The 23,357-nt window shown below is 40.4% G+C and overlaps 1 protein-coding gene across 7 annotated transcripts in view; it reads right to left on the bottom strand.

Annotated features, from left to right (window-relative positions):
• ARHGAP24 (Rho GTPase activating protein 24) overlaps window positions 1-23,357 on the bottom strand; it is a 154,445-nt gene that overhangs the window by 6,906 nt on the left and 124,182 nt on the right. For 6 of the 7 annotated variants that reach the window (XM_042811506.1, XM_042811504.1, XM_042811505.1 and 3 more), the window contains 3 exons: window positions 12,913-13,120; window positions 1,650-1,782; window positions 640-713 (listed from right to left, as the gene is read on the bottom strand). In XM_042811506.1, the coding sequence (XP_042667440.1) occupies window positions 640-713; window positions 1,650-1,782; window positions 12,913-13,120 (415 nt within the window). Of the gene's footprint in view, window positions 1-639; window positions 714-1,649; window positions 1,783-12,912; window positions 13,121-20,965; window positions 21,782-23,357 lie in introns of those variants that run through there. The other variant, XM_042811507.1, reaches the window with a different exon arrangement.

Genomic DNA, 23,357 nt, shown 5'->3' with positions numbered 1-23,357 from the left:
TGAAGGAACATCTTGGAAGCTCCAGGTTATACTCAGTGTCTTCATATTTTCTTAAAAATGATACAATGTTAAAGAAATATCTCCCTGATCTAATTTTAAGATAACCCTGTTGAAGACAATGACTTTCTCTAACATACGCAATCAGTTATTTGGCTCATAAAATATCCTCAAAATGCAAACTCTCAACTAGGAGAAGTTTAAATTTATTTTCAAATGTTTCCTATGCTAAGAACATCCTTTGCTACACACTTTGCTACTTTTCAAGACATGTTTTTAAGATACTGCTAATTTCTACAAAACTATTCTACCAGATGTTGCAGTTTACAGAGCTACCATGCCTCAGGAGTGCACAGCTAAGGCCAATAACTGCAATTATAAAAGGGAAAACTGTGTCCTAGGAAGAGGACCTATATATCCACTTCTGTACTTTTGGCAGCTTGCTTATTAAGTCACCTTATAACTGCATTTTGATAAAGCGAATGAGAAATGAGTGCAGTAGGCAGGTTTTTAGTGCCATCACTGAAGTTAACCACTCCTCCAGTTCTGTAATACTTTTCCTTCAGAGTCCAAATGCAAACAAATTTCTCTGTCAGCTAACAGCTATAAATATCACTGTGATGTTCTTGCAAGGGCACTTACCTACAGATGTATTTCAGCAGATTATAATTGACAGCTGGCAGGCTCTTCACTTGCTTCACTAATTCTACCAGGCCCTATATATGTGGTTAAAAACAAAGTGGGGAGGCAGAGTTTCTTAGTATTTTGTCACTGAAAAATGCTGACAATTTCAGTTTCAAGACAATAAACACATCAAAGAAACTGCAATCGGAGATGGTTGGAAAGGAGGGGCTCATTCTCCTCCCAGTTAACTAGAGGGTTAAGGAGAAGAAGGGTCCAATTCTAGCAGGATTTGAAAAGTCAAAACGGAATTAAACAGTTATAATAACCTTAGAAATTTAGAAGACTAGACTGCAATCAAAAGAATGAGCTTCTTTATTTTTACTTGGAAAACACTGTATTGAGTTGATTACCCATAAGCACACATAACAGTGTAAACATCAAGCTTCATTTATTACTTCTTCAGACTAATACAAGGGTAGTCCTCTGCCATTGCAGGGCACTTAATGTACCTCAGAACCCATACTAAATTCACCTATGTTATGCAAATTTTAAAAAGTTTTGGATAGTTGCCCACTTCCAGACATCTTTCTGTTGCTTCTGATTCAGTGATAGGCAATGAATAGAGCTCTGTGGTCTTCAGTCTAAAGTCAGTGAAATGTGGCATCCTAGAACACTTAGAAGAAAATCATCTGATTTAACAGCACAAATTGGATAGAAACTACTAAAACCATCCCTATTTCAGCTCTGGATGATGATCCGCGAAACGATAAAATGTTTCCTAGGCAAAATGAAAGCTACTGGCCACAGAGATGTTCATTTGGACTGAATTTGATGATATGCAACAAATACAGCAAAGGTTATGCTGAGCCTGACATAGGTAACAACTATTTTCCTTTAAAGAGAGCCTCAGTTAATACAAACGAGACTTAAATTAGGATATGTAATTACTTGCATCTCCATTCCTCAAAACTGGAACAGGTTATAACATACCAATATTTTTATTCATCGTACGCAACATGCAGACTCACCATTTCTTCTTCCTTGCTGAGCATTTTGGCACAGGAAAGAAAATCTTCATATTTTGCATATGGTATGACTGGCTCTGGGAGTTCCCTTAGGTACAGCTTGAGTAGTGATGCCACCGTGTGCACATCTGTATTGCTGTTGGGTTGGAATACAATAGGGCATTACTGCAAACTAGGAAGATACTATGCAGATAACAGGCTAAAAACCTCTGCTTAGCTTCTTGATTGTCATTCTAGATTTTACTATCAACACTATGTATATTTATAGATCATCTCTGTAATCTGCTTTTAGTTTTGTTGTTCTGTAAGCAACTTGTAAGAATACCTGCAAATGTAAATTTGTCAACCGTGTTGGTGCATTATTATAAATAATTACAAACAGGACCCAATTTGTAGACATAGGTATTGAAAAGATCCAAAATCTCTTAGCTACATGGTGCATTTCATCTGGACCCAAGCCAGCAACCTAACATCGTATTGACACACTGTACTAAATTACTCTCCTCTCAGATATGCTGTCGCTCCCAAAACGTACCCACTTGTATAATTTATTTTGATATAAGCATTAAGCAAGCATGGAGATCATATATTTCATGTCTTCAATCCAAACCTGACATTCATCTTTTTCCTATGGGGTCTTGCAAAATGACTAGGAGTTGGACTTGATGATCCTCATGGGCTCCTTCCAACTTGGGATATTCTGTGACTCTATGGTTCTGTTACTACTCTGCCTTTCAGCTACACTTTTAAACAGAAAACTTTATTAAACATAACTGTCAATCCCAGGAAATGAATTTCAGCTCCATCTTGTACTGGATAAGGCAAAACACTGTAAGTCACTCAAATTTAGGAAATGTTTGAGTACTTAGAGCAGCAGGCAGTATTTTAGGGCAAAGGGTCAAACTATAACAAATGCTTTCTTGTAGTTCCATTTATGGAAACTTAGATATTTTCTTTGCTGCATTTGCAGCGGCATCCCAAGTTGATTATCAGGCATATTAAAAGCAAAAAATGGGGACAAAGAATAATATCACAAGTTATACATGCAATAAAACTTTCTTAAGACTTTCCATAGCGTGTAAAGTTATGTTACAGAAACTTAAGAGTGTTTCTATGAAAATAATAGCTGAAAACAGAATAATGCGTGAAGAAAGCCCGTATTACTTCTGAATCCTCTGGATTTAGCTGCTCGAGACTTCTTAAAATCCTTCCTTACTGGAATGTTCTACATGCTTTCCCTGATTCATATAAGGAGTTGTATTGCGAGCTGATAGCCTTCCCTTTGACTTCTGAGAAGTCTGAAAAACAGACTCTAGATGATGCTAACTTCAGAAGAAAAAAGTAACATAGTAATGCAAAGACATTTGTGCAGTGTGCATCAGCATGTTTTCTCTTTTTCTAAGACTTAATGCTTAAAACTATTTTAAATTTGCAGTCTCTTGGAGGTAACCACTGGTATTTGATGTACTTAAGCTTTGCTAGAAGTATGTTAATCATTATTAGTGAACGATCTCTGTTAAAACAAGAATAGTTTTAACTAAGTTAAATCTTAACAAGAATGATGGGAACAACCTTAGATTAACATGGTCAGGTATGTGCAATCTAAGTCAGAACAGAAGAAGAGTGGCGATAAGCACGGTATATATTTAAATGTTAACCACCACCACCACCCCTGAAAAAAATTCTCAGAAAACACTGTTATTTCAACCATGAAAAATATGCCAACAAAAATTCCAAAACATGTATGAAAGGGCTTTCTAGAGAAACTTTATAAATAAAGCATTAACTCAAAATTGCATTTTTAAAGAAGGTGCAAATTCTAATCCCTGGGTTGCAAACCCAGACTGCAAGCCTAACCATGTGTGGACTGAAAACAGGAGTCCTGTGTTTCTACCCCTCTTGGATACACGTGAAAAAGGATTACACATGAAACTTGAGATAGTTGCACCATATTATGAAATTTTGAATGCTAGCTCAGGTTCAGCCCTTATCCTTTGCTTTCTACCTATCCTCTATCCAGATGTGAATTAAAGCCCTTCTTGATATGTTGGCCAACAGAACCTCTTACCAATTGCACAACCACCTGAGGTCTCACTGCACAGATCCTGATTTCTCGGGTACTCTCTCCATTAGAGCTGGCAGCTCTAATACAGCCCGACACTGCAGCATGAGAGGGAGCATGCACTGAATAAGCAGAGAATTGAACTCTGACTGCTCTACGTTTATATAGTCTCAAGATTTGCATTATTATTTTTACTAAAAAAAGAAACTCCTCAGGCCTTGCTGACCCACATGTTTCCAGGGGACTACTTGCGTAAAACTGTGTACAATTTATCCATACACATACACTGATCCCTTTGTGTGCAGGAAAATACTTGCTCCTGAAGGTCACAGCAGATGGGAAAAAGGTTGAAGAAGGAAAAATAAATCCCCAAACCCCCAACTCTGAGGCAATTTATGATTTTTCTTCTTTCAATATTAAGCACGTATACAGTAACATCCTGAAGGATCAGGTCCATTATGCGTTAAAAGCTTTGGTTCTGCTGAAGAGGAACAGGAAGAGAAATGAAAGACAGGGTGCCAAGGAGCAAGAAAAATATAGAAAGACTCACATACTCAAAGTAAGGTCCTGAAATACATATCTGAGTCCACAGAAAGGTGTTTTCTGAGCTGAGGTAGCCGTTAGCAGACGGGGACACACTTGCTATCTTTCAAATTAATGTGCTTAGACCAAATGCTAAGGCAATGCCACAGACTGCCACAAGATGGTGGGATTGCAAAATAAGATGATCTCAATTGTTCTCTTACAAATTCCGTTAAACTGTACTGAAACACTGCTGGGGACTTTGTTTAATCAATGTCTGCAGAGGAGAGCTGTGAGTTTCAAAGGAGTTATCAAACCTAAGCTCTCTTGAGATGGAGATGGATTTGTTTTTCATTTCCTATCTGCTATGTTGTATCCACACTCCAGGTCAGCCATCGGCATCTGCATTCCTTCCTTGATCGCCATCTCCGTGACCAGTAATCAATCCATGGATCTTTTCAAAGCCTGAAGAGTGCTTTTTACCTCTTGGACTTTTTCCAGCTAAAACGATCAGTTTAAGAAATGACACTTTCCATATGTCCTAGAGCCAGTACAACTACAGCAACTTAATAATCGCACCTATCTTGACTCTTCTTTTGCTATTTGACATTGTAATATCAAAGTGTTTAATGATTAGGCATTTGTCATTAACATGATTAAAAGAATTCATTAAGAACTATGAAAGTAGAGAATGCAAATTCTGGCAGAACATCCTGTTATCTACACTGGAACAATCCTCATTAATGGAGGCAAGATTTTTCCAGGTGCAGAATGAACAATTACAAATGTGAAATGAGAAAGCACAAAGCAGAAAATTGGATGCAACACAACAAGCAGCAGCAAGCTGAGAACCAATTTATTTCAGCATCTCGTGCTAGACCGAGAAACGTTGCTTACCTCACTACAACACAGATATTGCTTCACTGCTGATACGTTGCCAAAAGAGCACTCCACCACAGTCAATGCAAAGGCATTACAAATGCATATGCACCACAGCCTCTCCTTAGTCATCAGACTACACATATCCAAAGCCCCATTCATCCAAACTTTGTCATTAATATCCCTCATGGCAGTGCTGTTTGACAGCACTTTTCTTTGTGATATGCAGACACTGTGGAAGTGGCTGTCAGACCAATTACACTGCCTGGAGATTTTCAGCCTCTCCACCATAAACAAAATAACTGAGGCCCAGCAGGTCGCCAGAAATCCCCGTGTAACCCTCACACTCGTGTGTTCAGAGAGCTGGAGTCAGCGCTTCAGAGCACAAAGCCAACAAGCTCCTCATCAGCTTTCAGAGAGGAAACAGAACAGGGCAGGGTCACTGTACAGAAAGATTAATGCTGTGCCAAAAATAGCTTAGACCATGATGACATATACAGTTTGCACAAAGAACAAACAGCAGGGAACAACAAGGTGGGAAGCTATAATTAAATTCAAGAATTCTGGTAATAAAACGAAGGAGAACAGTACGAACAGTTGGTGTGTCAGTACATCCCTGAATTACTGGAATTGCATCTCCGTCATTTGAAATATGTCACAGATCACAATCCTGCAAACAGAAACTTTCCATCACCACCACATCCTGAACGACCACATGAGTTGGCAGTTGTGTTGCTGCGTTCGAGTCTTATGGAGAAGCTCTCTCAGACACTGCAGATGTCCTTCTGACTTGCGAGGAAGAGTTAATGGCTGCCTAGTGTGCACATTGCTCCTAGTCAGCAGGCAGGATGAGATGCCAGAGCCCACTATCAACCACTGATGAAACATCACAACTGAGCAACACCAAGGAATGTAACAAACATGCATAGCTCTTTATAGAGAGAATGATAGCATAGTTACCGCTGAGAAACCAGTACTCAAAGGCTGGCAGGGCAAAGCCTGCGTTTGGTAGTGTTACAGTGACCCAGGTGTATACGAGTGATGGAGTCAGGCTTTGGTCCAAAAACGCAAAGCTCACAGGCATAACACAATTGGTAGAATGACCTATGCGATGCCTGTCCCCTTGCGCAGGTACATTCGAGGAATCATATTCCTACACAACATACATACAGTACAAACAGCATAGTGCAAAAGCTAAGTACCAGCTGAAGTCTTGCCCACAACTTGTGAAACATGCATCAAAGTCTTTTTGTTTTCCTTGCCACAAAAACTTGGTTCTATTTTGAGTAAACTTCATAGAACCACCAGAGGTCACCTAGTCAGACCCCTGCCCAAAACCAGCCCAATTAGAGCAGGTTTTTTAGTGCCCCACCTAATTACTTTTGATTATCTCCAAGGACAGAGACTGTAAAAACCTCTCTGAGTTCCTCTTACACTATTTGGTCACACCCTTGCTGAAAAATAAAAGAGAAATGATCCTAATATATCATGAGAATCTCTCATGTTTCAGCTTAACAAATTATTCAGAATTGTTCGATTGGAAGGGACTTGCAAAGATCATCAAGTCTACTGATCTATTAAGAGGAAAAAACACAACCCACATATTCTTCTCCTTCGTCCTTGTGTTCATAAGCTTGAGATCCATGCTATCTTTCAGGGACCCATTCAGGGGAGTGAGCACAAGAAATACTTAAGATTGACAGACCTTATCCCCAAGCCTTATATAAGGCTGTTTTAAAACACCCCTCTTACTTTGAAAGTGCCATCCTTTCTTAAAAAGTCTGTGTGCGTAGTAAAGGAATTGACTTGTTGGCAAGTGGAGAACACTTATTTCCTTGTTAAATCACAGCCGCACAGCAACAAGTACAAAGCAATGTCTTTTCAACTCCATTTCTGAAACTGAAATTCACACAAAGCAACGCCCAATGCTCATTCTCTGCCAATAACTAAAAGCACACACTCCTACAGCAGGACACCAATTAAGCTGATTTAATGACCCTTTGCATCACACAAGAAATGCATCTCTTAACGTGTATTTAATTGCTAGATTAAGTCTCTTAACTCTTGTCATATGCAGAGGCTATTTCTGCTAGCTGGATAGAAAGAGGGCCGGGATTAGAACTGAAGTAGTTCCAGACGCATAACTGATGAGCAGAGTGTCATTTGTGAGGATCAGAGAAGGAAGCCTGGATCGCCACAGGCAGAAATAGACGGCAATTTACACAAGCTTAAGGTCATTTGTGTTGGCAGGAACCCGCTTTCTAGTAAAGACTTCATTTTACGTAAGTGCTTTGTGCAGGGATTACTGTGCTTTTCCTCTAGGGAAGGAATAAAGCCTCTCCTTGGAGAGAACTATTTCTAAACAAGCTCTTATGTGCAGGATTGTGTTTGGAAAGCAGAAAACTTTATTTAACTAGTGATTTCCAAGTCATCATTTACTCGTAGCCCATATAGTGCCAGTGCAGATGCATCCCACTTTCTTGCATTCACCTAAATTTTAAAACATGTTTTGTATCTGGAGGATGAGATTGCAAAGGCAATTATGCTGCTTGCTAAATTACCAAAGCACCAAGGCCCATGCAGTGCCCAGAAGAACCATTCTGAGGCGGGTGATGCTACCTCCTCAAAAACACTAATCAGCCTTAATGGCAATTAAAGGAATCACAAACAAAGGTGTGTCTTTCTTTTCTCCTCTAACATTTTTCCATGTTCTACAATAATGCTAGTAGCACATTGCAAAGAACAAAAAGATCAAAATACTTCAGCATTATGCTTTCAGATGTCACATATATTCACCTCCTAGAACTCAGCTTTACGTGGAGCTGCTAAGCCCTAAAAGCTTGAAGTATATTGATAGATGACTGCCTCAGGGCTAAAAAATGCTGAGTTTTTTTCTGGAAGCACAGTTACTTCCATGGTACAAAACATTTGCCTTGTTAGATTTTTCTAATATTCAGTTGTTGTACCTTAATTCAGAAAAGATACACAAAACACAGCATAATTATTCCAGCAGGGATCAGAGTACTTCTTTATAGCTCTACTTTATTCATTCTCCCTGATCTCATCTGCTCAACAGGTTGAAAATAAAATTTAGTGTCCTTGCCAAGTTCATCCTGTAGCAATTATTCCCACGTGCACTGCATCTTTCCTGTCTTCTCTAAAACACATGCAGTGTTCACTGTCTTCAGGATACACGCAGACACATGGAGTTTACAGGAGTCTATCCTAAAATCAGTCAGTCAGGTCAAGTTTGCAATTGAAATTAATTGGTAGTATCCTTCGACTATGCCCCCATTGAGAGGGGATGAAGTAATGACTGGTAGGCAGTGCATTCTCTATATATTGAGTTGTGTATGTTGTTTGAATGACCTTCTTTGTACCATCCTTATCAAACACCTACTTTTGTTTGACAATCCCAGTAATTAAATGCACAGGGATATATTCAGCTCCACGTTCTGGATTATGTGATTCCAGTGAGCAGCAGCTAATATTTGTCAGCCACTGCATACTGCCACTTTATCCGTTTCTCAGACAATGGCAATGGCGACTACAGTAACAGTGAGTATTTTATCCTATCATACACTGCATTCTTCTCAAAAGGGGCTGATACACATAAGAGGATGCAATAGGGTTTTTGCTTTGTTAAATGTGCAATCATGTACTTGCCTTTTCTCCTGTGCATACTCACAGATGCAGGCACGTAAGCTCAGTAATTCTGAACTCCACTGAATCACAGGGCTATGTACATAGATTATGATAGTTGTGAAAATCCAAGCCACAAAAATGGATTAATATGCTCAGTATCTTAATCACGCTTAATATCCATTTCAGGGACATTTCAAATATTTTTTCTCCCTGAGAAATCATAACTGCCATGCCTTCTGGTAATAACTGTGACAGACAGTGGATGGAATGAGATGATATAAAAAGGGAAATCAATTTTTGTTCCTTTCTATGTAAAAATTGCAAAACAAACCTTTGTTATTTTCTTTACGCAGATGCTATGCTAATTTTACAGATCAAATACTTATAATCCACTTTGTATCTTTACAAACGTCTGATTTGTAATTGCAGGAGAACTTGAAATTTAAAATATAAGCCACACAAGAAGAGGGAAATCTCCAACCTACGGACAAGAAAAGTGGATTCCCTAAAGGAAACAATTCTACATAGAAATGCTAATGTTTCAAACAGCAGTGAGAACAAATGATTGCCTCACTGCAGCACTAGTTCCAGAAGCAGACAGTATGTATGTAGAGTCACAAACATGCAGAGTGACACATTTATTATTATTTTTTTAACCAACATTCACTTTTCACTATTATTTATTTTCTTCATACAAAAGGCATCAGCATTTTTCTGTTTTAGCAACTATACCTTCCCCTTCAAGGACTACAAGAAATGCTGATGTGCTAGTTTTCACTGCAGAGAGCTAGGACACTGGATGTTTCAGATGGATGTTGGATTTTGCCATTTCTGCAAGTTTCAGAAATTTCACTTACAGGTTCCACTCCGATTGAATTGCATAAAGCTCACAGTCCTTCAACAACTGTAAATTAAAATAGTCTATCAAAAAAGATCAAGTTCAAATTAATACAAATTAATATGTGAAGATTTTTGCCACCATCTGAATTTCTCTGGATTCACTGCATTTTTGTTACTGACTGTGGCAACAGCACATCCATCTGCTAACTCATATGAGAGTTACAATTTGTCAAACATGCCTTATGTTTAAAAAACATGGATTTTTTATTTTTATTTTTTTAATCCTTTGAGCAAGTCTGGTTTACTTCTTTAAAACATGCCACACTCCTTCTGCTTCATTTGTCTTAGTCAAACGGGCACAGACAAGAGCATAGGAGGAAAGAAGGGCAGGGTGTCCATAGAACTGCGAACAGCAGTTACTTCAAGGTCACTAGACAGCAAAAGACATCTGTGCATCTGAACTTCATCTCCCTGTGCCCATAAGGCGCTTTAAGAGCTGGATCTTAAAAGAGAGGCAAAATAAGCACTAACTCTAGCCATAAAACCTTACCTTCATTTTTCCTCCTGCTTCTAAAGAAGCTTTCTATCTTTACTGAATAAGTTAACACAGCATAAAGAAAAGATTAGCTAATAATATTTTAATTTCATGAAGAAACTCATACACGTCTACATACACATTTCACAGTGACTTAATTTGTTAGAAAGCCTTTGTTTCACTTACGTGCACCTAAATGCAGAAAAAAAAGGTCACCATAAAAAATGGCAAACTACTCAAACATCAGCTCTTTGTATGACTTCCAGTACCAGTAGCAGCTAGTCTCTGTCCCAGTCAGAGCTAGTGACCCAGCACTGCTATGTAAGCATGACCTGGATTCCATTGTTCCTTGTCCCATCAAAGGAAACTGTCATCCAAGCTCTAAATGCTAACTCTTTATTACTATCAATGCATAAGAATATGGGAAGGGAGATTAAGAAACAAAACCCAGGTATATCCTGCACTATACACTTGTGACTACAAACAGGTAATTACAAAATAAACACAGTAGATCTCAAACTCCATAAGAGGAACTAAGCAGAGACTCCCCTTAACATACATTCTTCTTTTCTGCACAGCAACTTTTCAGCTTGTGGCTACTCTACAAGAGCTCAGCTCTCCATACCAATTCCTCCAAACCTGAAGGTCATGCTGCTGTTCAGCAGAACAAAAAGAAAGGCTACCCAAATCCAAACAATACTTTACTGTGAAACCAACTCCACTTCCAAAATATACAACTGTAACAAAAGATTGTACAGTAAAAGAAGGTGCCCAGTGACAGAAGTGAGAGCAGAATTTAAATCTGACTTCTGATATACTTGCTACATTCACAGATCATCTTCAAATTTGAATGTGAAAACACAGTCAGAAAAATAACTTTTCAAAACCAGGACATTCAGGCACACAAAGCTGGTGTTCTATAAATCCTCAGCTTCAGAAGAATCACAGTACCAGACATTTAAAGGTAACTCCTGCTCATATTCCTCATTACCAGAGTAGACGTTATGTGCCTACTTCACAGCAGTGACACGTATAATCTTTGCTTCATTTCATCTGCTGAAGTTCAACTGGTATGCCTATTCCTGGGTCTCATTAGTGTGTTCTACAGATATTGTTAAATAAGTTGGCAAAAAATATTAATTATGCAAGTTCATCCCTGGTCTCATTTGTTTGGAACAGATAGACCTTCTGTATTTCTTTCAAGCTGAATCTCTCAGCGGGTGTTCAGTGCATCATCTTCCTGGAGTCTGGGGGCAGATTATTCTTAACATTTCTGCCACAGTCTTACAGCTTACAAACACCTGAAAAAAAACAAACTATTGGTTTCTTTAGCCCCTTGCATTTGCCCACTTGTATCTGCAATACAGATACAAGGATATGACCAGCAGTATTTAGCTTAACGTCAAAGAAAGGAAAAGATCTCCAAATGGTGCCTGGTTACTGTAATTTTCTACTGTTAGTATTTGAACAGTCAGTATACTACAAATGGTTACCAGCTAACTCATCACAGAATCATAGAATCATTTGAGTTGGAAGGGACCTTTATGGGTCATCTGGTCCAACTCACCTGCAATGAACAGGGACATCCGCAGCTTGATCGTGGTACTCAGACTTCCTAGAGTCCTCCTGCATAAAACTGTCTTCTAGTCAGTCATCTTAACTCTCAGCTACTGATGTGGAATTAATATATCTCGAATGAAAACAATCACTTTCCCTTTCCACAGCATTATAAATTCTTGCCATTTATCACAGCGAGGGTCAAAACCGTGGAAGCTGTTCAAGATAAAAGAGATCTACAGATGTCTGCCTTCTGTGCATCTGTGAAAAACACATATCTCCATACATATCAAATTTGCTCACTTCAGAGCAGCAGGGAGGGTACGGAGGTAAATGTTTTCCATCAGGTTCATACCATGGCATGTTTTTGCACTAAAAGATCAAGCTGTGCTTTTCTTCCTGTTACTTGTACTGCTATCAGTCAAAGGTCCCATAAAGCAAATGTGTTCTGCTTCTTCCTCCTAATGCAGATCAGGCCTTCAGTGGGAATGAAGGATCCCAGTTTCATTTAGGAAGTATATTTGTGTGTTACTTAAAGCACACATCAAGGACAACAGTTGTTTAACAGTCCTTTATACTGAAATTTCACTAACATCATATAAACTCTAAATACAGTTTAATAAAGGGATTGGGGCATTCATAATCCCCAGGTTCTGTTTCTCTGACTGCACCCTCTGAATATACAAACTAGTGCTATCAGTGCTCATGGCAGGAGAGCTGAATTTACCCAAAACGCTGACCTTACAGGTTGAAGCCATCTACAGGAGTGTATTGGGTTCTTGGCTTCATCTTTGCAAAACTATATAAATACTAGAACACAAGTTGGACCTGAATCCTCAAAACCAATTAGGTTTACTAGCATGGTCATTTGATCTTCAGTTTTAGAAGTAACAGAACATATCACAGTTGGTGATAAAACAGCTTCTTCCTTTGTTGAACTGACTAAACCTCTGCATTTCAAATGATACTAAAATAAAGCTTTTTGATTAATCCAAGACGTTAGTGATACAATTCCTAAATGAAACTTCTCCAGAAATGCTTTGCAGTTAAATTTCAAAGTCGGAAAAAAATGAAAATTTTACATTTATAATAGGAAATGTGAAGAAAAACTGTAAAAGCACTCATTCTCTCTGCCATGCCACATGTTTTCTAGCAACGTCATCCAGCAGCAGATCTCTGTGTTCGGTCCAGGCTTCAGGGAGTGGGAGGCAGCCAGAAGAGTTTACCTGTCAAAAGAAGGCTTCTCTCCACAGTCAAACGCATCCTGCAGCTCCTTGACAAGATTAGCCTGCCCAGGCAGTCGGAAGAGGCCTTCTTCCTTCAGCCCCCGCTGTCGGATGAAATCCACGCACTGCTCCACCAGCATGGGAGCCAGGCGGTTCCCATATCGCTTCTCATATCGGACGGTGTCTTCTAGCTTCTGGCCAAAAATACCTGTGTGAAGAGAGGTAGGACTCAGTTGTGATTCACCAAATGATACGATGAGCCTTTGTCTTCTCCTGCAACCCATGAGATCTATGGCTCTTCAATGCACGGACAAAAATCCACCCCTCTCTTAAGGATAAATCGTTTCATTTCACATTTGATCCCCTCACAGAAATATGATGGAAGCATATTTTACAACAATGCTATCAAGCATTAATTTAAAAGAAAAATAAAAAATAGCCTGTAAATGATTTTTTTTTTTAATACAAAAAGGACAAAATTAATAGAAATACTATAAATAGGATTTTCTGTCACAAAACTGCTGATTCGAAAGTGATGCATATCTCCATTTACTTTGGTTCATGTCTAATTATGTATATAAAACTAAGTAGTTTCCATGTGAGTTTCAATGACATATAAACATTATCTTTACATGCAGAAGGGAAGAGATTTATAAATATAACTTGGGATTTCATTTGTTCTGAACCAAACCATCAATTACACTTCACCACTTAAGCAAAGATTATTCCTATAATTTACCAGCTGCATTATCACTTCCGCAACTATAAATGGTGTACAAAAAAAAAAAAAAATCATGAAATGAAAGGTGAAATACGTCAGACAAACTGCAGGAAGCTAGCATTTGGCTTTAACATCAGCAGAACACAGAATTATACTGAAAGAATTAACTTCAACGCTGATCTGAGGATATCACTGTGGGCACTGGAAGGACAGTTACTGTTTGGTAATTATTTTCCCTCCATTTCGAGCTGCAGAGCCAGCCATCACTGGTATTATCACAGCAATGTTCAGCATATCATCTGTGATGGAAGCTCTCCCTCGAGACCATTTGTTGACAAGAATTGGGGCTGGAGCATGGCAATTCATTTTCTATATATAGCAGCACAATGAGCAGTTCTAAGGCAGCCCATGATAAGAAACTAAATACCAAATAACTACCTACACTTGAAAGACTCCTTTTGCAATTACTTATGTCATAAAATGGGGGAGGTGAGGGATAAAAGCGATAACACAAATTCTGCCCTTCACTGGGCACACAGTTTGTACCAATTTAAAAATACTCAAGAAGAGGAATGGAGTTGTTTTGTTTTTTTTCTAAAGGAAGCACAGAACTAGAACTGAGCTTTCACCCCAAGAATTTCATTCACAGAATTTGCCTCTCGTCACAAGAACTTAATTCACTCCCAAATTAGTAGACATGAGTAAGTAAGCACAAGCTAAGGCAGGATGCAGACTGAAGCATTCTCCAGAGTTACCTTCAGTGCACACGATTTTCCTGCAACAAAAGAAATGATAACTCACGCCTGCCCTTGAATTGAAAGTTATCGTGCATGCGATCCAGGATATTACAGCAAACTGTCAGTCACCCATCCTGAGGGTCTGGGGTCTGTATATAACTGCAATTACTTTTATGATAACAGAGAATGACTGGAGAGAATGGATATACCCAGCTAAAGAAGTCCAGAAACTAGGCTGAGATGCAGAGCATCACGTTTTGTGATATTCATGCAGCTCCTTCGCGTGGCTGCCAAAAATAGCAGTGGGGAGAGTGGGGGAAAAAAATATTACAGTCACACTTCATTAGCCTCCCTTTTTTTTTTTTTTTCCATGTTGCATAGAAAACAAAAGCCCCAAATTTTCAATTAAATAATGAATTTTTAAAATTTCAGATTGAAAAGCTTAGAAGAATGCTGAATGATGTAAAATATTTGGTGTCCACTAAAGCTCAGCTTCTTCACACTGTCAGATGATATCGTGTTTTCCCACTTCTTTCATTCCTCCCTAATCTCTTGCAAATTCCCTATGGGCATTGCAGGAGGGTTACATAAATTTGGGCTTCCTGTACCTGTCTGACTTAAGGGTTTCTGCTGGTCAGCACAGAGGAAATCCTCAATCCCTCCACTTCCTAAACTCTCTTTCCAAACAAAGTATGATTTAGGATAAGATCCACTGAAAGTTAATTAAGGAATCAGTGTGAATACAGGAACTTGGTGATTTCAAAACCCCTTCTGCATTTGGGATGGCATCCAAGACCTTCATCCAAAGACGTGGCATCTTTAGGGAAATCAGATCAGAAATCACCCCCAAGAAATCTGAAGTTGAATTTCAAAGTCTATGCATTCTGAGATATTGTTGAAAGAAACATATCCTTCCAAAAATAAGCACACATTTACATCCACTGAAATAAGTCTATGTCATTTTTCAGTAATGGGATGATGTGAAAAACTCCACTGACCACCAATTCTTTATCACTTGAGCCTTCTGTGGCACAGTTCAATGGGCAGATGAAAGAAGTGGCACATGACAGCTTCAAAAATGGTTCCCAGACTCTCTGGGCAACCTGTTTCTAAACTTGACTGTCACTGTGAAAAACATTCCTGTTTCGATGCATGTCCAGGGTCTCTAAGCCTTCCCCCCTGTGCTACCGCAAGCAGTCCTGCTCTATTCTGACAATATTCTCTTACAACCTGAGAAAGAAATTTTGTTCTACCTGAAAGACTATCCCTTTCCCTGGCAAAACACATGCCATTTCCTTTGCCTGTATCAAAACAGCACATGCCTCAGCTCCCCCACATCTCGGTGCAGAACTTGGCCCTCTTCCTCTGAGTTTGGCCTATGAAAATTGAGTCAGAGCTTCCCTTCAAGAACCCTTCAAAGTTCTTGTTTTGTTTTTGTTTTTAAACAAGAATTTCCAATTCTTTTCAAACAAAATTGATCAACAGAAAATGCAAATATTTCAATTATATGATATACAATTACGTTGCATATCCACTGACAGTGAAATTAGTACGATAAGCTCTGTCTCATTAGCCATACTTCCTTCTCTTCGTGCTAACATTTTTTCAATAATGTATGTTTTGCAGACCAGATTAGAACCTGTAGAAGAATAATTTCTCAAACCTACCAGACTGCTTGGAAATTCCTATCCGTAATGACACCACAGTCAAAACATCATAACTTTATATTAATGCATTTTCATTCTGTTTCTTTTTCTTTCTTTCTAGTGTTGGCTTTCAAAACATGTCCAATACACATTGAGTAAAATTAAAGGATTTTGTGCTGGGGGAGAAAAAAAAAGCCTACAATGTTATAAGTTGCTGATGCACCCCAACACAAGGTGCAGTATATTTAAAAGATCTGGCAGCCACGAAGCATTAAAACATCTGTAAGTTGAGGTAACCAGTATTTTTGAACACACATAGAAAGTAATAACAGATTCACATACTAAAAGCGATATACTTTAATTGAATATAACTGACTTGGATCTGCATTGTAGCAGCAATTCACAGATACTGAAGGAAAAAACCTTTAAAATAAAACAAGCAAAACTTATAGAATTTAGTGTGACGGAGAAGTGACCAGTGACGTCATTGAAATCCCACTCTTACTACCTAAAGTGTAAACGCAACTGTTTCTACTACTGGCTGCAGGAAGGTGCTTTACAAATTTTGGGACTTTTTCATTCAGACACTTAAAATACTCATAGCTGAGAATGTCCTGGGGTAGAGGCAGAATAGCTACAGCAGTTGTCTAGATTTGACAGATTGGGTGCAGATCCTACATGACCCTCACAACACAGTTGCATCCCATCTGGTCATGTCCATAATTAGGGTCTCAGGGGTCCATATGCCTTACCCCTCACATCCCAGATTAACCCTCAGAAACTCAGCTTTCTTACTGCATGAATGGAGATAACACTGTACTTCCTTGGGGGCATGAGGTTCTCCACTCTCTGCTTTGGGAATCCCATATCTAGTTGATGATTTTGACAAGCATGCAGTAACCTGAAGTTAAGATCTCAGTCTCATGGAAAACCAATGGGAAATCACCCTGTTACGTATTTAAGCACTCCTAAAATCACCATTTACTCTACTCGGTGTTCTCCAATTTGTTTGGCTTTGGCATTTCTCCCAGACAGGCTTCGCTTGATTTTTAAGTGCAGACTGAACTTCTCCAAAGAAAATATTTTCCTCACCTAATAAATGCAGAGCACCGCACCAGGCAGCACTTAGCCACGAAAGGAGTTGGTTGAGATAAGGCTGCATAAATATTGACTTGAAGTTGCAGACTTGCTGATGTCTTATGGAAAAAGCACTCTGCTGCCAGGGGCAGAAGTGGCAGAAACATGACAGCACTGCTTCCACAGGTTTTGTCCTAACTTTTGTCTTGTTCAATATCTTTCTGTTTCATGTTGGGTTTTTCTACTGTTTACTGTAAAGGCCAGATCAGTGCCCCGTAAAGGTTCCTTTTCCTGCATCATCTTTCTCAGGTTCTTATATCACAAGTGACTACTACAGAGATACTGCAGATTGGCAGTTCACAAAGACTAAGATGACAAAGTAAAGGCAATGCTCTGATCAAGTGTAGTTACAAACACACTGTTAACAACTTAGCAGAGGCAAAGCTGAACACTATTAGCTATGCCTTGTAATAGTGGCAACTCCTGTATAGAGAAGCAGTGAAAAGATAGTCCAAATTACGGAGACTACATCATGACCAAAGCCACAGAAATAATTTCACATGACATTTTTTTTGAAACGTTTCTACTACTGTAACTAAAGAACAAAAATTCCACAAAGAAAATGAAAGAGCCCTCAATGTTGCAATCCATATCCAAGCTCTTCTAAATCTCAGAGTCTCCAAAATCCAGAAACACAAGTGCTGATCCACGGTTTCGGTTTATCCTAAGGATAGAGTGTCAAGAAAACCTGACATTCAGAATGGCAGCAGCTTGCTTGTCTGCCTCACAACTGGAATATGGCAGCTGAATGTACATGTTTCCAGTTCTGACCAGTCTTTAGATTTAATCAACAGAACTGCTTTTCCAGGGAGGCCCTGGTAGGTCTTAAAGCTACATCCAATTAAGCCAAGATCATGCATAACATCAAAGAGGAAAATCACATGATAGCAAAGGGCACACAGAGTGGTTATTCATTAACCAGAACATTCCCGTGGCAGAAGTTTTGTAAACCTTTTGAGAAACTGGATTTCCAAGCTTCCATAAAGCTTATGAAAGACATTACAATGCTATACCTAAATTCTGTTTATGTCTGCTAAAGAGTTGTGTAAACACTGGGGTATTTTCAACAGTACTTACTCAGAGCGTGTTTTTGAAACACAAGAATGCTGTTAGTCAATGATTTTTGTTTCTGCTGAACAAAGTAAGAGGCCACATCTCAAGTCTGCTGATCCATAAGAAGAAAAGAAAGATAAAAATGGCAGTTCTGGCACCTCACTCCATGCCAACTGCTTGAAAAAACATACCTGCCTCTCCAGCTCCATCACATCATACACTACCTCTACACATTGTGCACCAGAAACAACCTCCTCCTTTCCAAAACAAGCTCATAGTTTAAGGGCCATAGCAACTAGAAAAGGTCAGCAAAGGTCTAAGGAGCTCACCTCAGCTTGGGCTTTGGAAGAGTACTTTAGGTATCCCTCAACTTCAAATTAGTAATTAAATGACACTGAAAATATAGAAAAGATGAGATGGAGGGACTTCAACAGCAAAGTAGGGAATACAGTAACTCTTTGTACAGAGTTTTAAATTGTTGTTTCTCACCAGCTTTCTATTCTGCTGTTCTCCATCACCAAGTGCTGCTCTGAACAGATCAAAGGCAAACAGTATTTCCTTCTTCTCTACAGAGCTTTTTAATGGAAACACAAACACCAAGACACGGTGATGGCAGAATTTAGTTCCTGCTTGACTCTTTTTCTTACCAACAAGCCTTTTCCCACCACATTCAATGTAACACTGGCAGTAGATGAGGTCCTTCTCCTGGAGCTTAGCACAGTTGCACGTCTGATGCTACTGCTTGGAAAAAATACAACTCTGAAAGAGCAGAAATAGCTACATGCTGGAAAGGAAGGGAGGCAATTTGTAAAATGTCACCAGGAACTCATCACAGTCAGATCAGGACCCGTACCCCCTTCTCTTGTCATGGCCAGTGCACCTTCTGCTCACTCTGGTGCATCTTGAATGCTCTCACGCTGCATGTGGCAGCAAAGCCACCCTTGGTATTCCTTTCTGCACTCATCCTGCATGTCCCTGCAGGAGGTTCCCATGGTGCTACTTAAACAGAGAGCACTTTCCCTGAAATAGGCTTGAGAGACTCCTGGCTGTGTCTCTGTTCAGATGCCACCCACTGAGAGGCTATTTCTCATAACTGAGGTGACCTCCTAACATCTCTGACATTTTGTTTTTCAGGGACTAACACAGTGCAGCTTTCACGTGAATTTCCAGCAGAGGTTCCATACCTTGCATCACCTTGGTGGTGCATTTCTGCCTCAGTGCACAATATCATGTAGTTCTCCCAGTGACCAGCCAATGGCTCTTCCTGTTCATTTTACTTTCTGTGCTGTGTTGCACAGCTTAGAACCAATCAATCTGTTTTATACTGGTTTGCAGAAGGCTGGTTCTGCCTTCATTTTCACTGAAGTGTACAATCTGCAAATGAAGTTAGAAGAATTCCTGAAGCCAATTCTAAGAGTGGTGTCGTTTGTTTAATTTACCTGTTAAAACACTGTAAAGTCCAGTTAACATCCATCTTTCTATTGTATCCAGTAGGACACAGACCTTGTTAAAAATGCACACCAGCATTCTGCAACTCTCTGATCTTGAGGCCACGTGACGATGCTCTTGACAGTGCATATACATAGGAAAGCAATTGAAATAAATGATGTTTAGAGGAAAGCAAATTAGCAGTGTGACCTCCCTCATCCAGTCCTCTGCCCAAAACACTGCAGCTTCACTCAGGATTTTAGACAAGAAGAGTTTGTGTGTCAAAGCAGATGGGGAAATAATAAACAGTTGAAGCTCTGCTTGGAGTGGCTAAAACTGCACCCCAGGTGAAAAAGCAGCTGTCTGCAAAATCATCTGTCCATCCTTTATTAAACTTCCAAACATTTCTCAAATAGTCAAGCGTACAAACAGCACACAGCTCTAATTGACACTGACACCTTGAAACACACCTGCACACTTTGTACAGACATATCCATGTCCTCTTGGACAGCCTCCAGGGGGGCTCAACTCCAGCAATCACGGGAAGCTCTGGCCTCAGAGAGGAGGGTTATGGGGGCAGACAGCTTTCAGTGCCATGCACAATTTCTGTTCCCTCCCTTCCAGCCTCAGCACCGTAGCACCTTATCATCACTTGTATCTCTCTCTCTAAAAGTGTGTTTCCCTTCCAGCTGACATATTTTGAAAGACAGCCTCCTCTCTGCCTTCCTCCATACTCTGCTTCTACAAGCGTATGTGCAATGCAGAAAATGGCCTTATAAACCTCTTTGCAGCAGGTGGGAAGGCAAGTGCAGACTGCAGGAGAGCACAGTAAATTGGCAGTGCAGCAGCTGCAGCAGGACAGTGCACTGTAGGGATCCGCTTTAGTCCATCAGAAATCTCCAAATCCAAGGACTTGGTGTTCTGTACATATGTGCATATTTATCCTGCTCCTTTACTCCCTCTTTCCTCGCCACTCCTCCCACACAGGCAAAAATACAAACCTACGCTCTTTTTCTTGGAATTTTGCAAGCCAAAGAGGTAGCACTCAGCAACACTCAGCTCCTCTCCCTGTTTTTTGCTCACATGCTCTGCAATAACCTTGTTTCCAGCCACCTCGCTGAGGCGGCCCATCCATGGGTTATTCTGTAGAGCACACAGCATTAGCTGGCCAACTACAAACAAACGAACAAAGAGGAAAATAAATCATTCATGAAATGTCAGCATCTGCACTGTTTCATGCCTTTTGTTTGAGTGTTCTCATCTGCCTGCACACACAGCCCCCGACTTTTGGCATTGCCTGCAATAAGAACACAGGGACAGAGTAGACCTACCTTTACGGAAACTAAAGCACCGCTTAATTTTCCTGTAAGTAGTTTTGGGGAGGAAAGGAGGTGCTGCTAAGGCACCAGGGCTGCGGACTCCAGCATTTCTGTCTTCAGGCATCATACAGGCCGGAGCCCCAGGGCCCTGCAGAGATCTTCTTTAGCAGCTGCATCCAGAAACAACACGACTGCTCATCCTCACTGACTGCTGAGGAGTTTTGAAGCAGTATATTTTCCTCTGGAGCAGGAGATGAACAGTCTTCTCACTACCAGAGAGAGCTTGAAGTAATTTTAATGTTCTCTTCCCCGCTTCAATTTGGCTTGGGGGAACAATTTCCTTCCGTCTCTCTGTTTCCTTTCATTTATTTCCTGCGGTGAGACAACCGTCTCTTATACAATGTCACAACAAAAGAGTTTCAGCAGAAAGATCTATCTTCCATTCAGGCTGAAGTGCCAGCACAGAGAGAGAGATGCAGAGTCTCCTTCCTCCTGGCCAGAACAGGAGGCAGAGACTCCAAATTCACAGGACAAGGTCAGTGCTCTGCAGTGTGCAAGGAGAAAGGGGAGAATAAAACCCGAAAGGCAACTGAAGGGTCTTCTGGGACGTGATGCTCCTCGCTGGCTCCTATAAGCCCTGCAGCTGAGGAGCAGAAATAGCGGCCCCTTCGCCTTAAAGGCTCTCTGTCCATCACGGATTCCTCTCCAAGCACCTTTTATATCCCTGACGCCGGCGTGGGCTTCTTACTCGCTCGCCTTCGAACCACCAGGAGCTCTCGTGGGAGAAGGACGTCAGATGCAGCATGAGTACATCCTTGCCAGCAAGACCCCGTGCTGCTGTGAGGAAGACGTGCCTACACGCGGGGATGCTCCACTCTGCCTCCTGCTCCCACGCCGAGCAATGGTAGCCTGTGCCGCTGCGTGCAGCAGGTGCAGGGAGGAGGGCTGTGCTGCAGCGCAGCTCCCTGCTCTGCCGGATGACTTTGGGCTGACTCGAGGCAGCAGCCTGCGCCCTGGCTCCGCAGGAGCTGCCAGACCCGAGCGCTGAGCTCCTTGCCTCCTCCCTCCCCCGTGGCTGCAGGCTCTGCAGCTCACGCTCCGGCCTTTCCCTTCTGCAAAAATTGCCTTTCTATGTCTAATCAGGAGAGGAATTTCGAGTGCAAACAGGCACTGCATGCCCTGCCTCATTTACATTGCTTTTCCCCGTCAGAATTTTTTCCACAGTTCCCCAGTGCTCTTCAATAAAAAAAAGCAAAAAAAAAAAAAAAAAACAACCAACAAACAAAAAAAACCGACAGGCTGTTTCTGAACACCTTAGTAGGTTTCCCACCTCCCTCCACTCATTCCTCCCTTCTAGCACAGGTTAACAAATAACATTGTAATGATATGGTTAATCATCTACAGCAATCCTTGCTCCGGTACCAGGAGTCCTTTCCTACTGCTTTAGGTACTGGGGATTCAGCATGGCTCACAAATATCCATGGAACACACACATGATTTTCTTTCAGCACGTTAAAGAATCAGAAAATTCAAGTGTGTTGCTTGTGAAAGTGGCACTTGACTTGTACGACAGCAGACTACTGTGTTTTGCCACTAGTGCTGAAATTTAGGCAACAGCTAGAGAACTCTTTTGATTAATTTACTGTCTGAAATAATTTTATGTACTTGTTGGTGGACAGGCTCCTAAACACCTGAAGCCAAAGGAACCTTTCTGTAACAGGATCAGACTGTTGCAGACATGACCATGTAGGAAGGAATAATCAAACTATCAGCATGTCCACCCATACATAACTACAGAACAATTAATAAGGCTTGTTATAACTTGAGGAATGTTACAATATCAAATAAGCAATGATTAATGAAATGGGAGACATCCTATTGCACAGATCTAGCGGTGACAGCTCCCATGACACTGCTTTTTCCATGAAACGACAGCCAGACATTCTCCACAATCATTAAACCCAAAATCATTTTCTATCTATTCTCATGTTTTCCAGGAGTTAACTGTTTACTTCCCAGTCCACTTAACTCTGAAATCAAAGATATGCTCAAGATATCCCATAGGGAAAAACAAAGAACATTTTGGTAAATGTGTTAACTGCAAGTGAACTTAAACAGTAATTTAAGGATTGCAATCTTCCATTTCTTTATGAAGATCAGCATGCAAATACCTCAGTCAGGTACTTCTCTGAGTAACTGGCATTACACGCTCCTATGACAATAAGGGTGTCCTATGAGTTTCCATGGTGGCTGGAAAGATTCCCAGCTGCAAACCAGAAATAGCTCTTGCCCTATAAAAGCAAATGAGGGGCTGATGAAGAAAGCATGGAGTCAGGACTCGGGAGATTTGGTTTCTATTTGTAGCTTTGTCACAGCCTCTGTGTGCAGATTCACCAGATTTCAG

Source organism: Centrocercus urophasianus, unplaced genomic scaffold (assembly GCF_019232065.1).
Source record: "Centrocercus urophasianus isolate 14NV4802_14NV808 unplaced genomic scaffold, USGS_Curo_1.0 seq_13, whole genome shotgun sequence".
In the NCBI taxonomy this organism is placed as follows: Eukaryota; Metazoa; Chordata; class Aves; order Galliformes; family Phasianidae; genus Centrocercus; species Centrocercus urophasianus.
The sequence above is the reverse complement of the archived record's forward strand: the minus strand, read 5'-3'. Positions and strand labels throughout refer to the sequence as shown.